This window comes from Lactuca virosa, chromosome 9 (assembly GCF_052849685.1).
Source record: "Lactuca virosa cultivar CGN04683 chromosome 9, Lactuca_virosa_CGN04683_v6, whole genome shotgun sequence".
NCBI classification, from domain to species: domain Eukaryota; kingdom Viridiplantae; phylum Streptophyta; class Magnoliopsida; order Asterales; family Asteraceae; genus Lactuca; species Lactuca virosa.
In genome coordinates, this window is record NC_136434.1 from 20,805,723 (window position 1) to 20,833,203 (window position 27,481).

Here is a 27,481-nt window from a genome sequence, read left to right on the forward strand (position 1 = left end):
CCCAAAATAATAGAGGCCTTATCTATTACAAATCTAATGCCTTATTTTTAATCCAAAATAACAGAGGCCTTATCTACTACAAATCTAAGGGTACGTTAATATGGCTCTTTTTTATTGCTCTATTTAATGAAGAAAAAATTATTTCCTACTTATGGTAACATAGAAAGGTGGTTAAAGAAAGGAGATCATGATTCACCCGTTTGAAGTACTCTATCAAGTTGAAACAATATGTCTCCTCTCTCTTCTAATTTTGTCTTCATTTTCTCTTTGCATCTATAAAATATTTATTACCATTGTAATGTTATTCTTCTTTAATTTTTAATGATTAATACTGTTTTTATTAAATTTGTATTTTATACAGGTAATCATAATACTTTTTAATTTTCTTTATTATCGGTATGTTGTTGAAACTGTAATCCGACAAAGGAATTCGTAGGTGCCATTTTTGTCATATAAGTAATTGTCAAAGGACAATTAAAAAATTATTTTTATGTCTCATAAGTGATCTGACAAATTATAATGTTTTGTCCCAATACAATCAGCTTATGGGCTTATCTATATCAAATTATTTTCTTAAAGCTTTTATATACATTAACTCTTATTGGCCTATAACCTTTTTCACATGGACATCTTATACAACAAACTTAATGGGAACTTACCAAGTTCATTTCACATGGACATCTTATACAACAAACTTAATGGGAACTTACCAAGTTCATTTGGAACACTGAGAGGCTTGTCAAGACTGTCGGTTTACCTTCCAGTTACTAATATTTACACATATGTCATCTATATTAGTTCTATTGATTGTTGGAATGAATCTGCAGGTTCTTGCACCATAATTAATTCACAGGGTCTATAATGTTTTTATCGACCTTCAACTAAAGGATCTATAAGTCTTTCATATGTTGTAGATTTGTGTATGGCAGTCCAATTATATGACAATGGCTGCAAGTCTGCAACATACAAAACACATTCATTTCCCAACCCTTAAGTAATATATATGCCTTTTTGTTTTCTTTTCGTCTACAAAGAATTGGGATTCTGGGTCTTATAATAAGTGATGTTATGCTTAAAATCTTGGCTTAGGAATCAAGTATTCATAACCAGAATCTACCGTAGATGTGTAATTTGACCATTGTGAATTTGGATTTTTATCAAAGTTTATTATGTTGATTTTTATGGGAAAAAAAGTTCCCTAGAAACTATGCAGTTAATTTGGAGTTGTTGTTATACAAAGATTATTAAATTTCACATGTTTGGGTAAACCTTCCTACCAAATCCATGATGTTTCAATGTTATTCTCGCCCTGCTTCCAAATCCATTAAAGTTGATTCTTCTTATTTTTGACTTTTTTCTTCTTTAGTTATCACCTTCCTGTCGTTCTTTCTTGATCTTATAAACACGTTTAAAATATAATTCAAAAAGTGACAAGAATCAATGTATATCAACTATCTACATAGTACATAGATATGTAAAACTGTTGAGTAATATGGATTCGTATGATATAACAAACACAATACCTTGTCATACTTCTATAATGACATACATAAACAAAAAGTAAAACAATAACAATGCAAATAATCTTTTTTGACGTATAAAGATGTAAAACTTATCACATATGTAATAAAAATAAAATACGATAAAAATAATATATGTTCATTATGTTTTATTTTTTTTAATAGTTGATGTTTTTGTTATTTTGTTATTTTTACTATCTTCAAAAAAAAAATTTATATTTTTTCATATATTACATAAATGGTCCAACGGTTTTAGAGAAACCCTAAAACCCCATGGTTTCGTTTTTAATAATTATTATTCTAGCATATCTAAAAGGGGAAATCTCCGGAAAAGTCCAAATATTTTACCATAATTTACGAAAAAGTCCCAAATTAAAATTTGTTTACAAAAATGTCCCAATTACCGGTAAAAACGACGATTTGGCCATATTTTCCCAGTTTACCGGTTTCATTATTTACCCGGTTTTAATAAAGTCCTATTATTTTACCATAATTTACGAATAAGTCCCAAATTATGGTAAAATAATGGGACTTTAATGAAAATTATGGTAAAATAATAGAACTTTAATGAAACAAGGTAAGTATTTAAACCGATAAACCGAAAAAAAATGGTCAAATAGTCATTTTTTCTGGTAATCGGGACTTTTTCATAAACTGATTTTAGTTTGGGACTTTTTCGTAAATTATGGTGAAATATTAGGACTCTTCCGAAGATTTTTCTATCTAAAAGTATAATTGTTTTACTTTTTATATATTTTGTTTTATCTTTAATATAGTTTATTTTCTCCTTTCTATCCTCTAAATTGTTATATTTTATTATTAAAATATTGTTAGAACTTACATTTTTTTATTATTCTCATTCAGTTTATTTTATTTTTAGTCAAAAACATCAACATATTTTTTCAACCCAAATTAAGGATATTTTTTTCTTCAAAACATCAATGTCTTTTTATTTTCTTTTAACACAAAACAACAATATACCTTTATTTTTAACTCCAAAACAACAATCTACTTTTATTATTTTACTTCAAATTAAGTTGTACAAGTTAAAGAATACATTTTCCGTTGAAAAGAAAACAAATTGATGAATTTAAACTAATTCTTAGTTATATTTGCTATACATTCCATCTTATTTTTAATATGACATGTTTCCTTAACTTTTAGCAGGACATGTTTCCTAAAACAAATTAATCGTTATTGAAACTAATCATTGTCATCTGAAACGAAAATAGATTCAAATACAAAAGTATAAGTGAAGAGAAACTAATTATAGAAGATAAAAAAAAATTCCAATTTGACTATGTTTCGCGATGACAATCAATAAAGCTTATGGACAAACAATTCCAAAAGTCGGTATTTAACTTTTAGAATTGGTTTTCTCACATGACCACAACTTTATGTGGCACTATCCAGAAAATATCACATGCCAAAACAAAAGTATTAGTGAACCCTAACGAACAATTTAACGGAAGTGTCTATATATCAACTGTGGTGTATAAAAAGTGTTGCACGATTAATAATTCACAATCAATCATGTGTTCATGTACATTTATAAACAATCCCAATTTTTCATTTTTTTAATTCTTTTTGATAATTGTTTAGATATAGTAAATTATTTGCGCAAAAAACTAATCGCCTCTACAACCTAATTTATGAAAAAACTATTTGCACCCGACGCTTGGCGCGGGTAACGGCTAGTATATATATATATATATATATATATATATATATATATATATATATATATATATATATATACAAAGCTTCATTTTGGGCCCAGTCCAACAATGGGCACTGGGACGTCGCCCGGTTGCCCACCCTCATGGGTCGGGCCCATAAATAACTTAGGTAAACACTTTTTTTTTAGAACGACAAATCTACATTACTCCTAATACCACCTCCTAATATCACCTATGTCTCCAATGAGACTTGCACCCTCAACCTCTAGGAAGGAGGGCAACACCCGATATCGCTGGGCTAGAAGCCCTTTGGTAGGTAAACACATTTGTTGATGAGGTTTTATACAGAAAAATCTCATTATTTTAGGAAATTTTTCGATAGTCATTTTTTAAAAAAAAAAAAGCTCTATTATTTTGAAAAATCACATAATTTGTTATTTCACGTCAAATAAAAAAAAGTTTTAGTTAATTTGAACAAAATATTAAATAATTAGACTTTTAGCATTTTATAAAATAACTAGGTGTGAGACTCGTATATTATACATGTTAATTTTTAAAAAAAATAAACATTAAACTGCAAGCAGTAAATATTTTTTAATGTAAAACTTTAAAATAAGAATGGAAGAAATGTATTCATTGCAATTTAATTTTATATATATTATATTTAATTAATACTTTACATATATAAATATATGACTTTAATTTTAAAAATTAAAACAAACCAGAAATTGATAAGTGGATAATATTTATTTCAAAAATACCACAAAATGACAAGGGTCAAAACTCATGAAAGATTGACAAATGACAAAAAAAAAAAATAATAATAATAATAAAAAAATAAAAAATAAAAAAAATATATATATTAGAAAGGATGACACTAATAGGTAATACCCTATTCTTTCTGCATAAAACCCTTGTTGATGCTGTGACGTTTCACCACCCTGTACGGGTACTACCAGTCTACCACACCTCTTCTCTGCTCTTCTCCACCGGCTTTCTTCTCCGTTTTGCCTCCTGTCCACCGGCTCCCTCCAGTAAGTCCTCTCTGTCCTATATAGTAAGTCCACCGGTTTTTCATTGTAATTTTTAATTTGCAATCGTAATTTCCATTACCTGAACAAGTTGAATGCGAATTTTGATTCCCCCTCTCTTTACAAAATTTATGCGCCGATTTTAATTTGGGGTTGTCCTAATTAGGGTTTATCTCCATTTGAATCTTTATTTTGCATAATTTTGAAAAAATGAAAATGCCTTGATATGTATCTGGTTGCTATTTGGGTAATCTGAACTGCATGAGTGGAATTTAGCGAATGTGTGTTGGATTTGGGCGATAAAAAGCTTGAAATTATAAATTGAATCGACTCCAATCCAAGTGTAGTGAATAGATGCTACATTTGCGTGATGAAAGGTGTGTTTAGATGTGAAAATAATTAGTATGCTTTATTTAGTGTCAACATAATATGATTTGTGGTTGAATGTGTGGTTTTTAAGGGTTTTCTGATTATTTATAATGTCTATAAGTATAAACCTTAATATTATTTTTACAATGAAAGGTGTTGCTTAGAGTAAAACTAAGAGGCTTACACCTGCAAGCACGGTTGCACCTCCTAGTTATCATTGAAAGGGTGGGTGTTGGTGTTGGTGTTGGTGTTGGGTTTTCCTCCCTCTGCAACAATGGAGTTTTGGGGTAACAAATCATCTCTCTTTGTTTCTATTTCTTTATCTGTTTTGATGAAAATTTGGAGCTTCTTTTGGTTTTGATAATGAGGCAAATCTTCGCTCTGATTTACCTTGATGATATTCATGGTTTTATTGGTTTGTTTATGTTTGATCTGGATAATAGATGCTTGGTGTATAAGGTTTACATTGATTGATTGATTCAGGTGCTGCGGTCAAAGGAGGTCAAGCGTTTGATGTAAAGCTTGGGGAATCCAGTTTTCTGCATCTTTCTCGGGCTTCGCTTGGTGAAGAAGCACAGGAGCCTGTTATTATTTATTTTACTATCAATAAAAAAAAACAAGTACTTGCAACTCTTGATCCTAAGTTGCTGTCAGAAGAACGTTTTTGCTTGACATTTGTCAAAGACTTCAAAATAAGTCACAACCTCAGAAATGGAAGTGTTTACTTCTTTGGACACAAAAATAAACCCACACTAAAGAAGGTAGAATTTTTTTTTTTTGTTTTACTTTGCTTTATATGTTAAAACAACAAACATGTAATGATTATATAATGTGAATTTATTTATTGACAGGAAGAAGGAAATAATGTGGAGTAAGCAAGTTCTGCTTGCTTGTGAATGTGCACAGATTTTAATGAAGAGTAATGAGGGAAGTTTGTAAATTGTAATATCATGGTGTCTGTTTAGTAGGTTTGATGTTAGTATGAAAATGACATCATATCCATCCTCTCTTTATGTGTTGAAGATTGATGATGACAATTATCTACCTACCCATCCGATTTTAGATTACCCATCGTTTATTTTCCTTTCAATTTGTTGTGTTTTAAGTTTTAGTTACAACTACTGCTCATGTAGATTTACTAGTTCGGGCTTCTAATTAAAATTGTCGTTTTAGAGACACAACACACAAAATGAAAAAACAATGCTATATTTCGGTAAAGTAGAATGTTATTATCGGGTGAGTTTTTCAAAAGCAGAATGGCTTAATGAGAAGAAAAAAAATCCTATAATTGGGTAAACATTTCAAGGTGACCACTATTTTTGTAAAAATACAATAAATAGCAACACACTTTCACTCGATTACACTTGCTCTGCTGTTGTGTCCAATCATTGTTAAAGAAGAGCCACACGTGCATAAACATAAATAAAAATACAAGAAAATTTTGTAACCTATATTACTTAAAAATGAGCTTTCAAGATTTCTTTGATGTACAAGATGATTATATCAAAGTGAAGAGAGTTTTGAGGCTCTTTTAATTTATGTTAGAAAAGTTGAGGTTGAATTTATGAAGATTGGATTGACTTATACAACATTTAAGATGGTATCTTGTAACCAATGAATCTGCTACCTAAACAAGTTCAATTCCTCTTGCATCATGTTATAATGGACATGAAGGAAATCAATCTTACCTCATTTTCATGCTCATCTAATGAGAAAGAATTACATGTAGTTTTGTTAATTGGTAGCCACTTAAGCAACAATAATTTAAATGAGCGGTCATATAACTTGATTAAGAAAAGAAAAATCTAGAATAAACCATGAACAAAAGAACAAATGAGAGAAATAGGAATTGCAAAACCTCAATACTTAATCATGAACAAACCATCATACAACACTTGTTAAAGAATGAACAAAAAACTTTTTTTTTTTTTCACCATCAACCATTAATCCGTATGAAATCTAATTAAAGTCCGAATTTGTATTAAAAAAACATTTGGAATACAAGAGGTAATTGGTCTACATCTTCAGAATTCTGGTTTTCTTGCAGCTTTCCAAGCTGTATACTTTCGGGTTTCTTGTTTGTATCTTTTCATCTCCCTCACAACCGCAAGAATCACATGTAGTGAAAGTGGCAGAAAGAAAGGCTGCAATGCAAATACGCACAAAATATTATTTTATGAATTTTTATTTCATAGTTACCATTTACCAATTAACATAACTATAACAAGTCTCGCATCATGTGTGGTGTTTACTGTTTAACAAGGAAAGAAAGAAACTAACCGAGTAGACAGCAAAATTGTGCTCAAATGAGTAGTAACTGACAGACATTACAGATGGGTGAAAGAAGGCATCCTCAGCCAATGATCTTGCATGCCTCGAGGAAACTGCCAAAAATACCACATAAATCATTAACAAAAACATATATATATATATATATATATATATATATATATATATATATATATATATATATATACAAATTCAACAATAATACCAGCTGAGGCATCATAAATGCCTTGTGATGCATTACTCTGAGCTAACTTTGCAGCCTCGAGAGAAAACTTCACCTGCAAAAGCCAAGTTGTAAGAAAGTTGTTTCTGTATTAATTATTATTAAGTCGATCTTTCTGTATTAAGTAAGGAACCTGTTTTCCAATCTCATCCTTGATGATCATTCTTGGTAGTGACTGGACCTGCATTGAGATTGGACAACTTTTTCAGTCAAAATTTCTGATTCAAGTTATTATTATTATTATTAAAATAATCTGAAAAATACCAATCTTGAAAGTGACCCAAGTGTTGCGCCACATTGGCGAAGATTATAGCATGCATGTTGACGAGCCAACACATCTAGTTCCCTGAATTCATAAGTAAAAAAAAAAATTAGATAAATAATTTGACTTCAAAAATGATGGCTGGGATAAAAAGTATAAATGATACAAATTAATACCATTCTGTAAAGCCTCTCTCACTGGCTAAAAGAAGAGATGTTCCTGATGTACCCTTGTGGAAACCACTTGATTTTAAACCAAATAATTGTCGAAGCTGTCCCATGAAAACTTCAAATATTTGGTTAACTTCCTGTTTCAGATTCAGATTCATCATCAATACTTGTCACATCACAAAATATATATATAAAACTTCTCAATTTGGAAGATTTGTAAGAGTGCATATTTGTTTATAACCTGGGGAGAAACTTTACGTATGAGAGGGTGCATGCTATTGGTATTGGTATTTTCCAAGCAGTTGGGAGGATTCAAAATTACAACACCACCCCATGTCTGCAATATGTAACACATTTATCATGAAATCAAGATCCCAAATGTATTTATTGGTAAGAAAAGTAAATGTAAACATAGAAGTTCACCGGAGATATAAAGCCATTTGTCACTGAAATCTCTCCATTTGGAAGCTGTAACCTGAGTGGGCATTCATTGGCAGATGGTATATATCTGAAATTAAGTGCAAACACACACAATACACACATCAAGATATCAATTAATAACACCATAAATTGCAAACTCTTTTTTACTTCTTCGTAAATAGTCATAAGAATAAAGGTGTTATTGAGTTAAAGAATATACACCACAAATTGCAAAATCTTTGATCTCCCACCAGCTGCAATGGAAGTATCCAGGTGCCATTCATTTGAATTCACCTACAAAACTTACACAAACATAGCTTAAAAAACCTCTAATCACACACCATAGTAATAATAATCTTCTGTTAGAAAGTAATTAATTACTTATCAACTTACAAAGAATGGAAGATCTTTGGTGCTAAAGACATGGCTCTCCTGTTCAGCATCCCAATAAGAATATGAAGATTTTGGAGTGTGATACAGAACCTGACTTTCCACACTTATATTTGCTATAGGGCCCAATGCTTCAAGTGTAGGGGCTAAAAGTTTCTCATCTACCTCCTGAAAATCCCTTCATATAGAATCAGATATTTTAGTACCATATGTGGGATCAAATAAGAATGTGATGCATAATTGCATATACATATGTGGGATCTAAAAAGTAAGAAATCAAGAAAATCTTTCATACCAATCATAAATCCAATCGCTTGGATCAGCATTCAACAAATTGAAAGAAAGCACGATTTTCCCATCAGCACCAGCAGGCATAAACTCCCCTTGGATACTCTCTTCTTCTTTCAGACCATTCACAAATATCTTGATGAAAATTTCAGCTACTTTCTCTGCGAGCACATTCATCTCTGAAACCCTACCTACAATCCAAGCATGTCGATACTTCCCCACCACTGATCTAATCCTATCCCCTTCACCAGTGTTCACAACTACAACAGTGTAAACCCTGTTCCTTCCTACAACAGATTCCAAATAATCATCAAAATTGTCTTCGTTCTTCAAGGTCTCATCATGATTCAACTTGCTTAGTGCTCCACATCTCCATGCCCTCTCTTGATCAACGTCGCCATATTCTACACAATCATTGCCGGAGTCTAAGCTCATTGAGACTGTGTAATTGTTTTCACAAGTACCACAAACGGAATTCCGATCAGCAAATCGTAACATGTGATTGGTAACCAAAAACCCTAACTTTTCAGCGTTTGACTTAACTGGAGTACTGTGATCGAGATTTACGAACACTACGTGGAATTTACACGGATATAAGAACGGTTTTGAATCAATTGCGTTTGATAGTGATACTATATCGCGAAACGGAAGTGGTGATCGATAGATCTCTATCGATTTAAGCAACCATGGTAAACCTATTATGACATATCCAAAACAAATCATCAATAATGCGCTTGTACAAATAGAGTTTAAGTGAATCCATATGATACCTATATGTACAAATAGAGTAAGAGAGATACCCAACAGGAAGGAGAAGAAAACAGATAGGGTTAGTGCCAGACGCTTCAATCCAGGTTTTGTCTTTCGCATGGTTTTATGGTCGAATATCAATGTCTCCGAGTTCTCCTTTCTATCTTCTTCTGATGGCGACAATTCAGTTCCCATGGTTTCAGAGATTTCCGCCATTGATGGACCTTCGAAGGTCTCTATTCAGCTCGCTATAATGTTCTCTAGCTCAGAAAACCGGACTGGAAGAACTTTTAAAATAATTAATAATTTTAGCCCTTGAATTTACAAGTATGAAAGTTTAGTCCCTACACGATAGTTATGGATATTTTATCAAGCGTATTTTATTGAACCTTCGGATATTTTCATATTATTCAAGCATTTGAATCAAGATTGACTTGTTAAACATAGTTCCAATAGCTGTATTTGAGCTACTACTGTTGAATCCGGCTTTAACTAATTTCTATGTAAGCAAGCTTAAATTTACAAAAGAATGACTCGTTAAGTTACCAAGTCAGAGTTTAAACTTGGCTTAACGCTATTAAAACTCGAGCTATTTGCGGCTTTTTTATGATATTGACTCAAGGTAGAAAGATAAAACACATGCAATTGCACAAAGTAGAACATTTTATTCAAATGCTTGTACATGAAAATCCAAGTATCGAATGGAATTTATACTATGCACAAATTAATACATTAGATGCATAATATTATACATGATATGTAGTTGAATCAAGTTTAAGAAACGAGAATGCAAACAATATTTAACCAAATTGCTCTTTGATTAATAGGAAAATAACTCAAAACTTAAATTGATTACAATCTATCTCTCTTAATCCTTAATTCGATTTAGACATTGTATTTATAGAGCCTAACATACCGACTTGTATATTTAGACTAGGAAACTATGACCGACTTGCCATAAACTCGATTGCTTCGCCTCCAAGATCCTCACCGACTTAGGATTCCAACAATCACCCCCGAATCTCTAAGTTGCCTTAGAAATGGCTTTGATCCCGATCAAGCTCTTCGTCTCCTTGAACTTCACTCGAGCTAGTGGTTTAGTAAGGATGTCTGCCTTTTGTTCTTCACCAGGAATGTACTCCACATCCACTTGTTCGTTCTCAACACAATTACGAATGAAGTGAAACCTTGTGTTGATGTATTTATTCCTTCCATGAAAAACAGGATTTTTTGTTAGTTCGATAGTTGACTTGTTATCAATTCTTAAAACCACCTTCTCTTGAGCTTTGTTTATGAGTTCTCCTAGCAAATCTTGAAGCCATATTGCTTAACATGCAGTTCTGGTGGCTGCCATGAACTCCGCCTCGCAAGATGATAAAGCAACGGTATCTTGCTTTTGCGAATACCATGTTATCGGGGATGACCCATAGTAGAATATATAACCGGTTGTGCTTTTTCTGTCATCCGGGTCAATATTGTGACTACTATCACTATAACCTATGAGTCGTTTTTGTCTCATTCTCTCATACATGATTTTGTGTCCCGTTGTTCCTCGTAAGTACCTTAGGATGTGTTTGATTGCATCACAATGTGATTCTCTTGGACTTTGCATGTATCGGCTAATAACTCCAACTGCATATACCATACCGGGTCTTGTTTTCAAGAGATATCTAAGGCATCCTACCACCTTCCGATATTGTGTTGGGTCGATTTTCTGTTCATCTTCGGCCTTCGAAAAGTTATTTCCCGGTTCCATTGGAATGTGGGTCGGAATGCAATCATGTAAACCAACTTCTTTTAGAATATGTCGAGCATACACTTCTTAACTTATAGTAATCCCCGATTCTTCTTGTTTAACTTCAATGCCAATGTAGTAAGTTAATCTTCCAAGATCCGACATTTTGAAATTCTTTGACATCTCCATCTTGAATCTTTTAATCATGCTCAAAATTGTACCTATGACAAATAAGTCATCGACATAAATTGCTAAAATCAACACGTTAGTTTCTTCATTTTCCGGTACACCAATGGTTCTTTCATGCACTTTTGAAATTTCATACTCTTCAAAATCCCATCAAGCTTCGTGTTCCATGCTCTAGGTGTTTGTCTTAGACCATATAGTGCTTTTGTAAGGCGATACACTATATGCTCGTTGCCTTTCTTTATATAGCCTTCCAGTTGTGACACGTAAACCGTTTCTTTCAATTCGCCATGCAAGAATGTCGTTTTAACATCTAAGTGGTGAAGCTCCTACCCATTAGTAGCGGCTAAGGCTATAAGAAAATGGATGGTTTCGATTCGAGCTACCGGAGCAAATATTTCTTGAAAATCAATATCGGGTTATTGCACGTAACCTTTAGCAACCAACCTTGGCTTGTATTTATTAATGGTTTCGTCTAAATTTTTCTTTAATTTGAACACCCATTTAACTTCGATTGGCTTCATCCCCGTAGGATTCTCTACTAGGGTCCAAGTATTATTTTTGTTTATCGAATTGATTTCCGCATTCATGGCTTTGACCCACTCAGATTCTTTCTTCGCCTCTTCAACCGATATCGGCTCGTCATTGGTTGCTAGGAGAAGTTCTTCAAGATTATCAAGATCAAGATCATAGTGTTGCAATCGAACTGGACGCACCCTTGGTCTTGTAGGCCTTTGGTTGAACATTGTTCACGTTATTGTTGACCGGACTAGGTTGTTTACTTTCTTGTATATTGGCTCTGTCTTCGAACTCGTGATCCGATTTAATTGGTTCAATTGGACCATCATTTACATTGTTTCCTTGGTTGTTTTTCACCTTATCTTCCGGGTAGTCCCATGGTATTATGAATGAGCTTGGATCTTCATTGTTGGTTCTTGTTTCTTTATGTCAATCTCACCATTTGGTTTCATCAAAAATAACGTCTCGACTCATAATTACTTTTTGTGTCATTGGGTTATATAGTCGATATGCTTTTGTACCCGATTCGGAACCAACATGTACTAGTGGTCTTGATCTTGCATCCAACTTCTTGAGATTTACCGGTTCAACTTTTGCATGGGCTAGACACCCAAATATACAAACATTTTCTAAATTTGGTTTTCTTTTATACAACCTTTTGTATGAAGTTGTATCATCAAGGACTCATGTGTAAACGCAATTAGTTAGATTTTTAGAGTGATTTACCGCTTCTCCCCATAAATAGTTTGGAACATGCATTGCCTTCATTATTCTTCGTGTCATGTCCATAAGTGTTCGGTTTCTTCGTTCCACAATTCTGTTTTGTTGTGGTGAATATGGGACGATAAGGTGGCGTTTGACTCCGTTTTGATCACAAAAAATGTTGAACTCGAGAGAAGTAAACTCACCTCCTTGATCACTTCTATAAACTTTCAATGACTTTCCAATTTCATTCTCCGCCAAAGCTTTGAACTTTTTGAAGTGTGTAAATGCCTCACTCTTTTCTTTATGAGATAAATCCACATATATCATGAAAAGTCATCAATTAGTGTGAAAACATACCGCTTTTGACCTTTGGTAGCCGGTGTGATCAGACCACAAAGATCACCATGAACAAGTTCCAATGGTCGTTTTGCTTTGTATGTCGTCATAGCCGGGAATGACTTTTATGTTTGCTTGCCCACCAAGCAAGATTCACACAATTGATTCTCATGATCAAATTGGGGTAAACCATTGACTAGATCATTCTTGGTCATCTTTTTCATTGACTCAAAATTTATATGTCCAAGTCTCGCATGTCATCGCAACGTATCTTCACTTAGTTTCGAATGAAGGCAAATAGGTACTCCAATTTGTAATTTTATTTTATAAATGTGGTTTGGAGTTCATTGTACCTTCATGAGTAAACAGTTGTCAGCATCGTGCATGGTGAGGTAGTTGTCTTTCATCCGGATGTCACACCCGACTTCTGTTGCTTGACCGAGGTTAATGATGTTGTTCTTGAGATCTGGTATGTAGTAAATCTCCATCATCAACTTTTGTTGACCCTTCTTCCCTTGGAAAAGTATAACACCTTCTCCTTTGATTTTTACACATGAATTATCTTCGAATTTCACCCTCCTGGTTATGCCTTCATCAAGTTCGGAGAAAAATGACCGATTTCCCGTCATACGATTACTTGCCCTGTCATCTAAATACCATAAATCGTTATCTTGTGAGTCGTATCAAGACGATATCACTTTTTCTTCATTTAAGAACACGGTCTCGTGTAAAAATACGGTCGCATCATTATCGTCACTTTCGGTAAAATTACTTTCTTGCAATTTTTTAGATTCGGTCTGGACATTGAGATGCGAAGTGGTCTGGTTCATCGCACCGATAACAAATAACTTTGGATCAGTCCTTTTTATTTGTATTTTTGTTCGGTTCCAAATTAGAATTGGAATTAGGCCGGTAAGAATCGGAATTGGGTTTACCACCATGCGAGGTCGGGTTCGACTGTTTAGACCCGCTTGCCCCAGTAAACCCTTTTGTCGTCCCATTTCCTTTCGATCCACCATGAAAACCTCTCTTCGTACACCTTTAAGCTTCTGATGACATCCTCGAAGCCCACAATCTTCAGATCCAAGACCTTCTCAAGGAAGGCAACGATGTGTATGAACTTTGTTCTCGGTAAGGATTTCAGAAATTGTTGGATTAGTGTCTAAGGCTGTAACTATATTTGGTAAGTACTTGACCCGGTTATGCATGGTCCTTTTGGGTTGCCTTCACCATAGCAACTTGACAGGATGATTTGTTAAGAGAGAAGAGATATTATTAATATATTATGAGAATAATATATATTTAAGGAATAATAATATTAATTGATTAATATAAGTCATATATTAATTGAGAATTAATTTGGTGACTTAAAGAGGTTAATTGAATAAAGGGCATAAACTGTCAAATGTGTGATAGTTGTATTTTGGGCTATGTATCCTTATGGATATTGGGGTGGACGAAATTTAGGGTTTGGGAACCTTAAATTCGTCCAAGCCTTGTATCTAGAAGGATCTTGGATTGCTTAGGGCCTAAGTCATTCAATTAGGGTTAAAGGAGAAACCCTAATAGCTCATAGTATAAATAGAACCCTTGGGGTGGAGAAATCGGCACTCTTGCAAGCCAAGGAACCCTAGGGCCGATTTCTATCCCTCCTCCCTCTCTCTCAAGATCATCTTCTTGCTAGTTGGTGTTTGTAAGCCATTAGAGGAGTGACAATTGTGACTCTAAGCTCCAAGAAGAAGAAGTATCAAGCAAGTAATTCAAGGTATTCTTTCAGATCTGATTTCATATGATTAGATTCAATATATTACATTAGATCTAGTATTGCAAGTCTTGGATTCAATGCATGTTCAATTAGAGAAACCTAGATCCAAGCAATTAGGGTTTGCATGTGCACATAGGAAAGTTCTTATGGCTCAAACCCATCAGTGGTATCAGAGCTTTGATTGATTTCTATTGAATTGATGCATTGGTTGATTGCTTGTTGCTTGAAAAATTCGATTTTGTGATTCTGACTGCTGTACTCGGCGAGTTCCACTGTGGACTCGGCGAGTAGCTCCAACTCGGCGAGTCCATAGAGGTACTCGGCGAGTTCGAGCGTCAGAAGGAGGAAGTTTCGGGATTTCTTGCTGTTTTACTTGAGGATACTTGCCTTAACTGTTTTGGGTCATTAAAATCCGATTTTAATCATATATATGAGTATATTCTTGACCTAACAAAAGATAATTACCAATTAGTTGAATAATAATTTCCTTATATGATAATTGTTGATTATTTGAATTGAATTGGTAAATTGTTTTGCAAGTAACATTAAATTGAGATAATCTAACTAGATGATTTATATTATTTGCTATTTGATCCTTATGCTTTGAAAAAGTTCAAGACTTGTCCTCAAGCTTTGAAATTTTAAATTTTGTGATTAAAAGTTAATTTGGATAATTTTAAATTTCAATCCCTAGAATTTTACAAGTTTAAAATTCAACCCTATACTATTATATTATTACAAGCTTAATATATATATATATATATATATATATATATATATATATATATATATATATATATATGATTTACAATGCTAGTCTTACCGTTAGTAGGCCTCATTCACGAAGCCGGTCTATAAGGTGGGTATAAGGTTGCTGCCTATAAAATGGCGCTTAATGGGTGTTCATTCACACCCACCGCTTGCTTGACTGGTGGATGGTCGTTAGCCGAACGGGTAGGATAGGGCAAACCTCCTCTCATTAATAAGTATAATGAATCTATATAAAGTAACTAAACATGCTTTATAAAATTCCCAATCTTAGTTACTTTAGGAAAAGTGAATTGATGCAATTCCATGAAATTACACTTTGTACCCTCGCTAAGACATTAATGGAGCGCGTGTGGTTAACCGGCACATTAATTGGGTTCTAAGCAAAGGTGACAAAGGATGACTCATCGTTCGTTATAGTTCAATGGAGCGTGTGTGGTTAACCAGCACATTGAATAGGTAACTGTAACAGTGAGGGCACCATGTACATTTGCATGGTTATTCACACCCACTTTGTGATCCTCGGCATCCCAGTCACAAACGAGAGGGGCATATCGAGATTTAAACATGCCATTGAAAGGTTCAATGAATCTCAAAGAAATCTAGGAATTCTCAATACATTTAAAAACTTGAAGCTTATGTTTTTATGGTGAAGAATTAGTGAATCGTCATTCACTTACCTCCAAATTATTTGCATATTGGATTACGACATCCCTTTTCTAATGTGTAAATAACGTTGTTGGGTCCTAGCCCTAATTTTTCATTTTGGGTGTTAATTAGGGACTTAATCTAATCAAACTTTGTTCTTTCTATTTGTAGATGTCTAACGCAAACAACGCAGCTGCTAGCTCATTTCCTCTAATGAGCCTTTGTCAAAAAGTGACATTCGATGGAATGAACTTTAGCGAATGGATAAGATACATTCGCACAATCGCGCGTTACGAGGACAAAGAGTATGTTCTCGATGAGAAGCTCGAAAAGGTCAATCTAGAAACTGCTACTCCTGAAGAAATGGCTGTCTTTGAGAACCATGAGCGTGATGCAACGAAGGTCCATTGCATCATGATAGCCACAATGAACTCAGAATTCCAAAAGTCCTATGAGGACATGTATCCTTATGAGATGCATCTAGACTTGATGGAGAGGTATCACCAAAGCGCGAGGCAAGAGCGCTATGAAATCATAACGAATATGATTACTGCTAAAATGGGAAGTGGAGAGTCTCTTACTGTGCACTTGCAAAAGATGCAAAGGTATGTTGATCGTCTTCGCAAGTTGAATGTCAATTTTGGGGAAGATTTGGCTATCGACATTGTTCTTCACTCCTTGCCCTCATGCTACAACCAATTTAGGATGACCTACCACATGAACAAGGAAGAGGTCACCCTAAGCAAACTCCAAGGGCTCCTGAGGACTGCTGAGAGCAACCTCAAGGACAAGTCTGTTGCACCAACTCCCAATCCACCCGTTGCTCCTGTTTTGGCTATTGGACAGGGAAGGGGAAAGAAGAGGAAAGCTTTTTCAAAGAACCACCACAAAGGAAAGTCCCAAAATGGTTCCTCTTCTAGTGGGACCAAGGTTGATCCTGCTAAGCCCAACCCAAACCCAAAGGAGGCAGAGTGCCACCATTGCCACAAAACAGGGACTAGGAATAAATAGGGATGTGGAGCTTGGAAGAATAAATCTGATCATGGGAAACAGAAGAACGTCACCTGTCACCAAGATTGGAGTGTATTCTTTAGAGCTTAGGAATGGTTTGAATTTAGAATTAAATAATTGTTGCTACTCGCTAGATATGGCAAGAAACATCATTTCTTTTCATGGTTTATTTAAACAAGGATTTAGATATTCGTTTAATAATGAGAATGGTTCGATTTATGCTTATCTAAATGGTGTTTTATATTTTGAAGCAATGCCTTGTAATGGAATTTATGAAACTGTTATGGTTGTAGATAACCTAGGAAATGATGTGTTGTGTATGGATTCTTCCAATGGTATGGATAAAGCATCCTTGTGGCATTGTCGTCTTGGACATGTCAACAAGAAGCGCATAGCCCAAATCCAAAAGGATGGAGTGTTGGAGTCGTTCGACCTTAGGGAAGATGACACGTGCGAATCTTGTTTACTTGGAAAGATGACCAAGTCACCCTTCACTGGCACTTGTGCGAGGGGTGAGGGTTTATTGGATCTCATACATACAGATGTATGTGGACCCTTTAGATCCACCACAAGGGATGCAAATCGCTTCTATGTGACTTTCACAGATGATTATAGCAGATATGGGTATATCTACTTAATCAAGCACAAGTCAGAAACCTTTGAAAAGTTCAAAGAGTTTAAACAAGAAGTGGAGAATCAATTGGGCAGGAAAATCAAGATGCTTCGATCTGATCGAGGTGGAGAGTACCTAAGTCTTGAATTCCACGACTACCTCAAGGAATGTGGAATAGTTTCACAATTGACGCCACCTAGGACACCACAATTGAATGGCGTAGCTGAGAGGCGTAATCGAACCTTGCTAGACATGGTTCGTTCCATGATGAGTCGTGCTTCACTACCTATCTCATTCTGGGGGTATGCCTTAGAGACTGCCGCCCATATCCTTAATTTAGTACCCACAAAGAAGGTTGCCAAAACACCTCACGAGATGTGGACAGGGAAAGCTCCCTCGTTGGCACATATCAAGGTTTGGGGCTGTGAAGTTTTCGTAAGACGAGAAACTCACGACAAGCTCGAACCTCGTAGTAAGCAATGTATATTCATCGGCTACCCACAGAAATCCTTTGGATATCTCTTCTATAGACCGAGTGACAATGTTGTCTTCGTTGCGAGGAGAGGGGTTTTCCGAGAGCGAGAACTCATAAGCCAAGGAGACAGTGGGAGGCAAGTCGATCTTGAAGAGATTCAAGAATCTACCGATGAAGGAACCTCTAACATTGGCGCTCAACCCGAGGAGGAAACTCCAGTTGAACCAATTTACGAGTCCTTACCTCTTAGACGTTCCGAAAGAGTTAGAGTTCAACCCCAGTTTTATGGTTTTCATATTACTACCGAAGGGGACACGTATATTAGTGATGGTACACTAATAAATCTAGATGAACCTAATAGCTATGAGGAAGCCATGGCAGGCCCAGAGTCTGTGAAATGGAAAGAGGCGATGGACAGCGAGATCCAGTCCATGTATGACAACCAAGTTTGGAATTTGGTTGACAATGTACCAGGTCGTAAGACGGTCGGGTGCAAGTGGATCTTCAAGAAGAAGACCGATGTGGATGGAAACGTGCACACTTATAAGGCGCGATTGGTTGCGAAGGGTTTCACTCAGACTCCTGGAGTTGACTACGACGAAACCTTCTCACCAGTTGCGAAGATAAAGTCTATTAGGGTGATGCTAGCCATTGCTGCATTTCATGACTATGAAATATGGCAAATGGATGTAAAAACCGCTTTCCTTAATGGGAAGTTGGCTGAGGATGTTTACATGGCTCAGCCAGAGGGTTTTGTCGATCCAAAGCATCCCAATAGAGTGTGTAAGCTTGAGAAGTCCATTTATGGGCTTAAGCAAGCGTCTCGCAGATGGAATCTTTGCTTCGATGAGAAAGTCAAAGAGTTTGGATTTGTACGAAGTGAAGATGAATCATGTGTATATGTCAAGGCCAGTAGGAGTATAGTTAGCTTTCTCGTTTTGTATGTCGATGACATACTGCTCATAGGAAACAACGTCCCGACTCTGCAGGAGGTTAAGTCCTGGCTCGGGAAGTGTTTCGCTATGAAGGACCTCGGAGAGGCTTCCTATATTTTAGGAATAAAGATAGTGAGAAAACGAAGTAAGAGACTAATAGGACTTAGTCAGAATACTTACTTGGATAAGGTACTAAAACGTTTTAGTATGGAAAACTCGAAAAAGGGAGAACTACCGATACAGAGTAATGCCAAATTGAGTAAGACTCAAAGCCCGAGTACAAAAGTCGAGATAGCTGAGATGAGCCGAATACCCTATGCTTCCGCAGTTGGCTCAATCATGTACGCTATGACTTGTACTCGCCCTGATGTGGCCTTTGCTTTGAGCATGGTCAGTAGATATCAGGGGAACCCAGGTAGAGCTCATTGGATTGCAGTCAAGAATATACTTAAGTACCTTCGGAGGACCAAGGAATGGTTTTTAGTCCTCGGAGGGAGTAATGACTTAAAAGTACGAGGGTGTAGTGACGCCAGCTTTCAGACCGACAGGTACAACTACCGTTCGCAGTCGGGCTGGATCTTTACCCTTAATGGGGGAGCGGTGACTTGGAAAAGTTCCAAGCAAGAAACAGTAGCTGATTCAACGTGCGAATCAGAGTACATTGCAGCGAGCGAAGCGTCAAAGGAGGCTATGTGGTTGAAGAACTTCATTGGTGATCTTGGAGTTGTACCTACCATAAAGGAGCCTATGGAAATTTTCTGTGATAATGAAGGAGCGGTTGCCTTGACCAAGGAACCGAGGGATCATGGTAGATCTCGACATATCGACAGAAAATATCATTTTATTAGACATCGAGTAGAAGAAGGACACCTCGTGGTAAAGAGGGTATCGTCAGAGGATAACCCAGCAGATCCGCTTACGAAGGGACTTAGCAGGGTTAAGCATTTGCATCACGCTAGGAGCATTGGGCTAAAGGACGATATTAGTTTAGATTAGATAGTTTGGAAACGTGTAATAGATAAATGTAATTGACATTTGATGATTAAATAAAGGAGTATTATTTATAAGTAAAGCTACTGTCTTATGTTAATTGTTTAACTATTGTTTCATTTTGCATGTTTTGACTTCCTGAGTAATTAATTATTTGATAATAATCGAATTATTCGAATAGTCCACAGTCGTTCATATGTTGGAAGTAGGTATGAATGAAGACTGTCATGAATTGGTGTGTAGATTGTCTAAAGTGTATTAGACATTGCAAAGGTTTGCTGCAACGTTCATGAGTGCTTATGAACTTGATTTGAGCATTGGAATAAACCCGCACTTGTTGGAATCACTTCATGGAATTTATCACGAGTGATCACAAGATGGTAATATCATATAGTCTTAAAACCTAGATATATGGTTTATTGTTTGTTAATTGGTTATGCATTGATAATGCGCAAACGCATCAGTAACTTGATGTTATAAAACGTATTGTTGTGTGTAATTTGATTAGTGGATAATAAATGCATATAAGTCGAAGTTTATCTGTTCCTTTTATCCTAAGAGGGTAAAAGCGATATCAGGGCCCCTCGATGATTTGATTTGACTTATGTGCCGGGCCCGGTCAGAACTAAATTGATGTGTTCGATTAAGTTCTATGTCAAATGAATCTGAGATCGAGAAACAAATTCCAGGACAACGGAAGTTAGATCTTTGATTTGAGACTCGAGGCTTGATGTTCCCACCTCATTGAATTTTTGTTGAGTTTCTCTCTTCATATCTTGGCGCGGGCCAAAGTGTTGGGAATTTGCGGCTATGGTGTTGAAAAGTTGTCTTGTTTGTTGTGGAGTTTTACTAAAGACATCACCACCACTTGAGGCATCGACTAGTCTTCGCTCAATTGGCAACAATCCCTCATAGAAGTGTTGAATGAGGAGTTGTTCCGGAATTTGGTGTTGTGGGCAACTATAGCACAAGTTGTTGAACCTCTCCCAATAATCATGAAAAGTCTCATTTTGACCTTGGCGGATTCCACAAATCTCATTTCTAAGACTTGAGACTCTTGAAGCGGGATAGAACTTATCAAGAAAAGCTCTTGCCATGTCGGTCCATGAGTTGATTGACCCCGGGGGAAGATAGAATAACCAATCTTTTGCTCTATCGGCCAATGAAAAGGGGAATGCCCTTAGCTTGATTTGGTCATCGGTTGACCCTTGTGGCTTCATACTAGTGCAAATAATGTGGAACATCTTCAAGTGCTTATGCGGGTCTTCGTTCTCCAATCCATGAAAAATCGGGAGGTGATGGACTAAACTTGACTTCAATTCCGAACCTCCTTCCAAAACCGGGTAATTGATGCCGGTTGGAGTTTGTGTAACATCGGTTTCCATCATTTGCCTCAAAGTTCTTTCGGGAACTTCTCCTCCGTCCGCCATTGCAATTGGTTCAATAATGGGTGGATTTTGTTGTAGAGGTGGTGTTTCGGGAATTTCTTGGCGAGGGTCGGGACTAGAATCGGGTTCCGTATCGCTTGATGAAGCGGGTTCAACCTCCGGATCCCCGTGAGGATTAGAAGTTTGACCACGTTCAATTCGTTTTTCCTTCGCCAAACGCCTTGCTTCTTTTACAATTTCTGGGTTGTAAATCAAGTCACCTGTACGCTGAGATTTGGGCATAGAGAAACAAATTGATTAAAAATAAACCAGTCCCCGACAACGGCGCCAAAATTTGGTGGTTGTCGAGGCCAACAAAATTAATAACCCTAATTATTACACACTAAAATAGTGTATAGTGGTAAAGGGATCGAATCCACGGGGATTGGTTCAATTTAATAACTCTATGAAAAATCTCTTTGTAAAAATACTTGGAAAATGACAATAAATTAAAACTGGGGGTTTTGGTGTTTTGAAATACTTGAAACAAACTAGAATTAACTAAGATTTAAATAGACAATTTCAACAAGAATAAGAGTTTGATGTAAAATCAATAAGAGAAGGATGGTTGACTTAAGGTTCCTCACTTTGACTTTTGATGAACATATCATTAGAATCAAATGGTGCAATACTTGTTTTAAACCCTTAATTTGGCTATAGTAATCCAAGGAGCTTGAGATTACCTAGACTTTTCTTAATTGTTGAAATGGTTAGAGAAGCTCATAACAATTTCCTTAGTTAAAGTCACTAATTCCATTAAGCATGTAATTAGTGAAAGTCAACTAGCATTAAGAACCAAAAAGAATCACCAAATCCAAGAGGGGTCAAATGCTTTCACCACCATGTTGGAGAAAATGTTTTTATGATTGTGTGAAGTAAAACTAACACAAGAATCACTTGTTGCTTGCTAATTTGAAGATCCTTTACTTAATCAAGAAATTAGCCAACTAATCACCACAAACACATTTAAACTCATGAATAAAAACATGCAAGTAATGATAAGATGTTAAAACACAAAACATTTTCATAAAGATTCAAACACAAATTCATGGATTCTTCAATATTCAACAAAAGTTCAAAGGATTCAACAAAAGTCAACCAAGATTAGTTTAGCCAAGCATGACTAAACTCAAGGAAACAAAGTTAGTTAAGATTGTACCAAACATTTAGCAAGAATTAAGAGATGAAATGGTGAAGTTCTTGAGGGTTCTTGGCCTTCAAAAAATGCTCCAAACTCCAGAGAGAAAGTATCAAAATCGGACCTCCAAGATTATGCTAAAGAGGCACACCAACCTTCCCAATATAGAGCTCTAAGTAAAATCCCGAAATTGCCCTTGTCAGGAATCCACGCGGGCCGCAGGGAATCTTACGCGGGCCGCGTGACTTCGACGGAAATTTTTGGGCTTCTTCAAGTCTTGGGCCCCCACAGCTAATCCATTGGCCCAGTTCGAATCCAATCTGCTTCTAGCCCATTTCTCTTCAATATTTCTTCAATTTGAGCCCAATTTGTCTCTCCACATCACTCAAAACTTCCGCAAATTCCTAAACATCGATCTTGCACACTCAAGAATTCTCCAGTGGCTTTCAAATTTAAAGTTTAATTCTTCCAACCCTTCAAATAATTGACAATCCCACTCCATGCATCACCTCTATAGCCATCAAGCCTAAAATCCTCGTTGTCCTCCAAGTCCAATTGCTTTCCAAAAGATCCCGCTCCGCTAGTCTCCTTAAAATCTGTAATTAAGCTCACAAAACTCGAAAGAACCCGAAAGTGGTCATAAAATAACAAAAAGGAAAATATGCATGGAAATTATCTAAATTGTGAATGAAATATGTTAAAATAAACTATAAAAAGAAGTAAATAAAATGAAGCTATCAAATCACCCCAAGCTTAAACCTTACTTGTCCTCAAGTAAGACAAGACTAAAATGAACTCGGGATGAACTATCCTAGGGAAAATAAAAAGAATGGATAGAACCGCGGAACCTGATCACCGTTAGTCAACATGGTCAGAATTGATCTTGCTATTACCTCACGAATTTTTCATCCGATGACAATGGGACCATAAACCACAGCCAGGACAACTCCTTTAGGTGAGTAAGGAGGGATGAGCAGTCGCAGCCCAATGGAACATGCATACAATGAAGAACATCTGTAGTAGGGAGAAAGCAGTTGGATGGGCTCGTGTGGAGCTCTTCTTTTAAGTGTACACTCTGATCTCACGTCTGCCGGCTACTCTCATGTGTAATTGGGTTTAATCGCTCGGGCACCGTTGTAGGAATCAGTTCACTTAGTGTTGGCCCAAACCTCCCGTAGTATCCGACTCGACAGTCTCCCTAACATCACCAATTTGCGAAAAAAACAACTCGATCTATATACAATAAAACAACTCTATATAAATGAATATCAAACGCCGGGTGACCAAAATGTAGGAAAATTTGTTCAATAATTGAACCGGTCACCTATCTACGATTATTGCAGCTTGAATTTTTTTTTGTTTTATTTTTTTTTGTTTTTTTTAATAAACACTTGAAGGTAATGTATTAACAATCGAAATTTTTAACAAGAAAACCCTTTGACTCAAAATTTGGTTCCCAAAAGTGTGTAAGTGGAACCGAAAGGGTAGTAATATAATTTGAATGGTCTAAGTGTGAAAATGACCATGTGTGGAGCATAAAGATGTAATGTAAGCTCGTTTTCAAACTTGCAATTTTTCAAAAATAATGAAAATGTCCATATGCGGACTAAAAGACTCTCTAAGATCCTAAGAAAATCGCAAAAAGATATGGTGATGTAAAGAGACCGGATATGGATTCTACTCGGGGACAAGCACCAGTGCTTCATCTTAACGGTTCAAACATGATCAAGTGTGATCCTCTCAGCGGTAGTGACCGCAAGGCTAAGAACATCCATTGCTATAGTATATCCTACAGTTGTTAGTATTGCATGCATAATTCTTCATGAAAACTACCTGGCCATGATCACTTACCCCTTTAAGCTTCCAGCATCTGATCCCAAGTATGAAATCCCAAACTGCAGCTAGTGGTCCCGGTTCGATGGGTGAGATAGCAACAAGATCCTGGACCAATAATGATACAATAACTATGAACCTGTTCCATGGCATCCAAGGGGGGGGGGGGGTGAGAATAAACAGACAACAAAAATGCATGAATGCTAATGCCCTAAGCTAAATGTTATGCAAAAATAGAAAGTAGAAAAGAAGAAAATGAAATCTTTTTGGAATTTTATATAAAATAAAAAATATTGAATGCAAATTAGCTTAAAACTAAAATGAAATGCAACCTAACAAAAAAATGCATGAAAAAGTAAAAGAAAAGGGAAATGCCCCACCCCAAGCTTAAGAACAAGCATTGTCCTCAATGCTTAAGGAAAGGGCGGAAATGACCTAAATCGGAGGGTCGGGCGGCGGGAAATGCCCGTGGTGATAGTGGTAGTCCCACATATCCTGGACCTGGCGGGAAGTGGGCGGGAAGGACTGCTCCAATCGATCAACACGGGTCACCACATCTTGGATGGCTCTCGTGTTCTCTTGCGTTTGGGTGTCGATGCGCTGCACCGTGGAGAACATTGTGGCGAATTGGTCAAAGAACGTAGGGGGGAAATATGGTGGGACTTCGTGTCCCCCCTGCTGCTGCGGCTGATATTGAGGCTCGGCAAAATGCTATGGAGGCTGAAACTGGCCATCTTCATCATCTATAGGAGGAGGGTAGTCGGATGGAATGATCCATTGATCGGGGTCAGTTGGGTCGAAACTCCCTATATACTCGTGGGGAAGAATGAGGTATGGTTGGTTGTCAAGAATCCACATGGGACCAACGACCGAATCCCGGACGAGTTGCATTCGGCGGAGTGCGTGGCCGTCAAGGCTAGAGGGGCCGGAAGCCTTCTCGAATGGAAGAGTGGAGAGATGAAGTTGAAGCGGTGGCCGAGATGCAATGAGGGTGATCAATCCCCCAATGAAAATGTCTCCTTTGTCCATACTTGTGAGGTTGTAACATTTGGTGAAGAAAAATGAGGCAAAATCCGGTCGCGAACCATTCTCACGAGTCATGCACCAAAGAAAAAATAATTCCGCCTTTGAAATTTGTCCCACTTCGGAGCGGGCAAAAATGGTGCCTGTGAGTACTCGATGCGCTAGGCGCAAACATGGGTGAATTATGGAGGAGGCCTTTGACGAAGACGATGAGTATTGTGGCTCGTTGGTAATTTGCTGCCAAAAGTGATGCTCATTGAAGTTTCCGGGCCATGGGTCTTGTTGGTGATATAGATTGTCCACTGGAGTGCCCATCAGGGCGTTCACCACCCGATATGGTAGGGATCGCTTCTCGCCGAGCATTTGGAAGGTGACGGTTTCGCCTTCCTCTCCGGGATTGAATGTGGCGAGAAATTCCAAGGTTGGTTCAACATAGGTGGCGGCGCGGTTATAGAGGAATTGGCCCCATCCAATATTGTTAAATAACGCTTGGACTCCATCGAGTACCCCAAGACTAGCAAAAGATTCCCTATGGAGGAATTTTGTTGACTTGACTTGACGTTTGTTCGAAACGAGAAAATCATATGTTTTGCGGTCCTCGCGATTCAACAAACGAAACGGGGGATCCTTGGATTTTCCTTTTGATCCACCTTTAGAGGAAGTAGCTCCCGTCCCCGTTTTGGCACGTTTAGACATTATCCGGGACAAAATTTTATCAACAATAATCTTCAAATGACACCAAAGACCACACAATTCCAACAACTAATGGGTAATCAAGATGCAAATAATCAAGATAAAGGAATGAAAGTACCCAATTTTCTTAGACCCGGGATGAATAAGTGCCACCAAAAATATTTCGTCAAGACACACCCCAAGCTTACAATTTTTGCTCCGTATTTGACGCTTTAATCGCTAAAACAACCCCACAAACGAGCTTCAAGATGACTTTCCGGCGACTAGAGTGGCGGCACCCGAATTGGTCGGAAATTTTTCGTGAGTTTTTGGGAAAAGATGGGTATGGTTAGAAAGCCCTTGATGAGAGAAACAAAACCTCGTGCTCGGAATCTCCAATGGTGGCCGGAGTTGGCCGGAAAATGCGAAAGAAGGTGGTGGTGGGTGGTGGTGGCGCCCGGAATTCCGGCCACAGATCGGACCAGAATTTGGGTGAAGTTTGTAGAGGATGAAAAATGGCGAAGAATGGCGACAGTCTCGCGAGATTCCGACCGGTAGAACTCCGGGAAAATGGATTTTTGTGAGGAGTGGGTTATGGTGTTCTTGAGAGTAAATGGTGGAATTTGTTAGGTTAGAATGAAGAAGATGAGTGCTGGAGATGTTTAATCCATGGTCAAGAAAGGTCAAACCCGGTCAATGTTGGTCAACTCATTAAACCCCTTAGTCAACAAAAGTCAAAGCAGTCAACAGCTCAAAAGAATCAGTCATTCGACCAACCACGCGGGCAGGGCGCGGGCCGCGTGCCGGCCGCGGGAACTGAATGGCCCAAAAAATTGCTAAGTGCTCGAACACCCACGCGGGTAAGGCTCGGGCCGCGTGCTGGCCGCGTCTAGCTGCTGAAAAACTTCTGAATTCTCTGATCTTTCACGCGGGTAGGACTCGGGCCGCGGGCTGGCCGCGGGTGCTGTACTATATCTGATCCTTGATCTACGCGGGCGGCGCAAACATTAAGCCGCCAAGCCACGCGGGCCGCGGGTCATTCCTGCACTTCAAAAATGATTTTTTTTTTATTTTTTTATTTTTTTATTTTTTCATAAGCCAAAACGATCCCCATAAGGCCCGGTTTCAAAAATTTGACAAAATTGGGAACAAAACGGGGAGTGAAAGGTGAAACCTTTCAAAAATTTATTTTTTCAAAATCCCGAAAACGCGTTAAAAATGATTTATTTGGATCCGGAAAAAGTGAAAGCATAATGCTTTCCAAAAATGCCCTTCATTAACGTCTTTGGCGAGACGTCCTTCTAGCTTGAT

At 37.1% G+C, this 27,481-nt stretch overlaps 2 protein-coding genes across 2 annotated transcripts; one reads left to right on the top strand and one right to left on the bottom strand.

Moving 5' to 3' along the window:
* The first annotated feature begins 4,104 nt into the window (after positions 1 to 4,104).
* LOC145138547 (histone deacetylase HDT1-like) lies at positions 4,105 to 5,689 on the top strand. Its single transcript, XM_079072621.1, has 4 exons — positions 4,105 to 4,233; positions 4,753 to 4,886; positions 5,083 to 5,360; positions 5,451 to 5,689. Exons 2-4 carry the CDS (start codon positions 4,874 to 4,876, stop codon positions 5,472 to 5,474), a joined length of 315 nt encoding a protein of 104 aa, XP_078928747.1. The 5' UTR covers positions 4,105 to 4,233; positions 4,753 to 4,873; the 3' UTR covers positions 5,475 to 5,689.
* A 759-nt stretch (positions 5,690 to 6,448) lies between these two features.
* LOC145138795 (GPI transamidase component PIG-S-like protein) lies at positions 6,449 to 9,661 on the bottom strand. The gene is made up of 12 exons (XM_079072819.1): positions 9,442 to 9,661; positions 8,649 to 9,336; positions 8,357 to 8,531; positions 8,184 to 8,257; positions 7,967 to 8,051; positions 7,785 to 7,880; positions 7,550 to 7,680; positions 7,376 to 7,457; positions 7,245 to 7,292; positions 7,094 to 7,166; positions 6,880 to 6,983; positions 6,449 to 6,743 (listed from the first exon to the last, which is right to left on the bottom strand). Exons 1-12 carry the CDS (start codon positions 9,605 to 9,607, stop codon positions 6,624 to 6,626), a joined length of 1,842 nt encoding a protein of 613 aa, XP_078928945.1. The 5' UTR covers positions 9,608 to 9,661; the 3' UTR covers positions 6,449 to 6,623.
* Between the last annotated feature and the right edge of the window lie 17,820 nt (positions 9,662 to 27,481).

Excerpts from the sequence above, each read along its gene's own strand:
- LOC145138547 (XM_079072621.1), top strand. Across the intron at positions 5,361-5,450 it reads ATAAACCCACACTAAAGAAG|GAAGAAGGAAATAATGTGGA; the intron begins GTAGAATTTTTT and ends ATTTATTGACAG.
- LOC145138795 (XM_079072819.1), bottom strand. The coding sequence starts at position 9,607 with ATGGCGGAAATCTCTGAAACCATGGGAACTGAATTGTCGCCATCAGAA. Across the intron at positions 8,052-8,183 it reads AAGATTTTGCAATTTGTGGT|ATATATACCATCTGCCAATG; the intron begins GTATATTCTTTA and ends ACTTAATTTCAG. Across the intron at positions 7,293-7,375 it reads TTGGGTCACTTTCAAGATTG|GTCCAGTCACTACCAAGAAT; the intron begins GTATTTTTCAGA and ends ATCTCAATGCAG.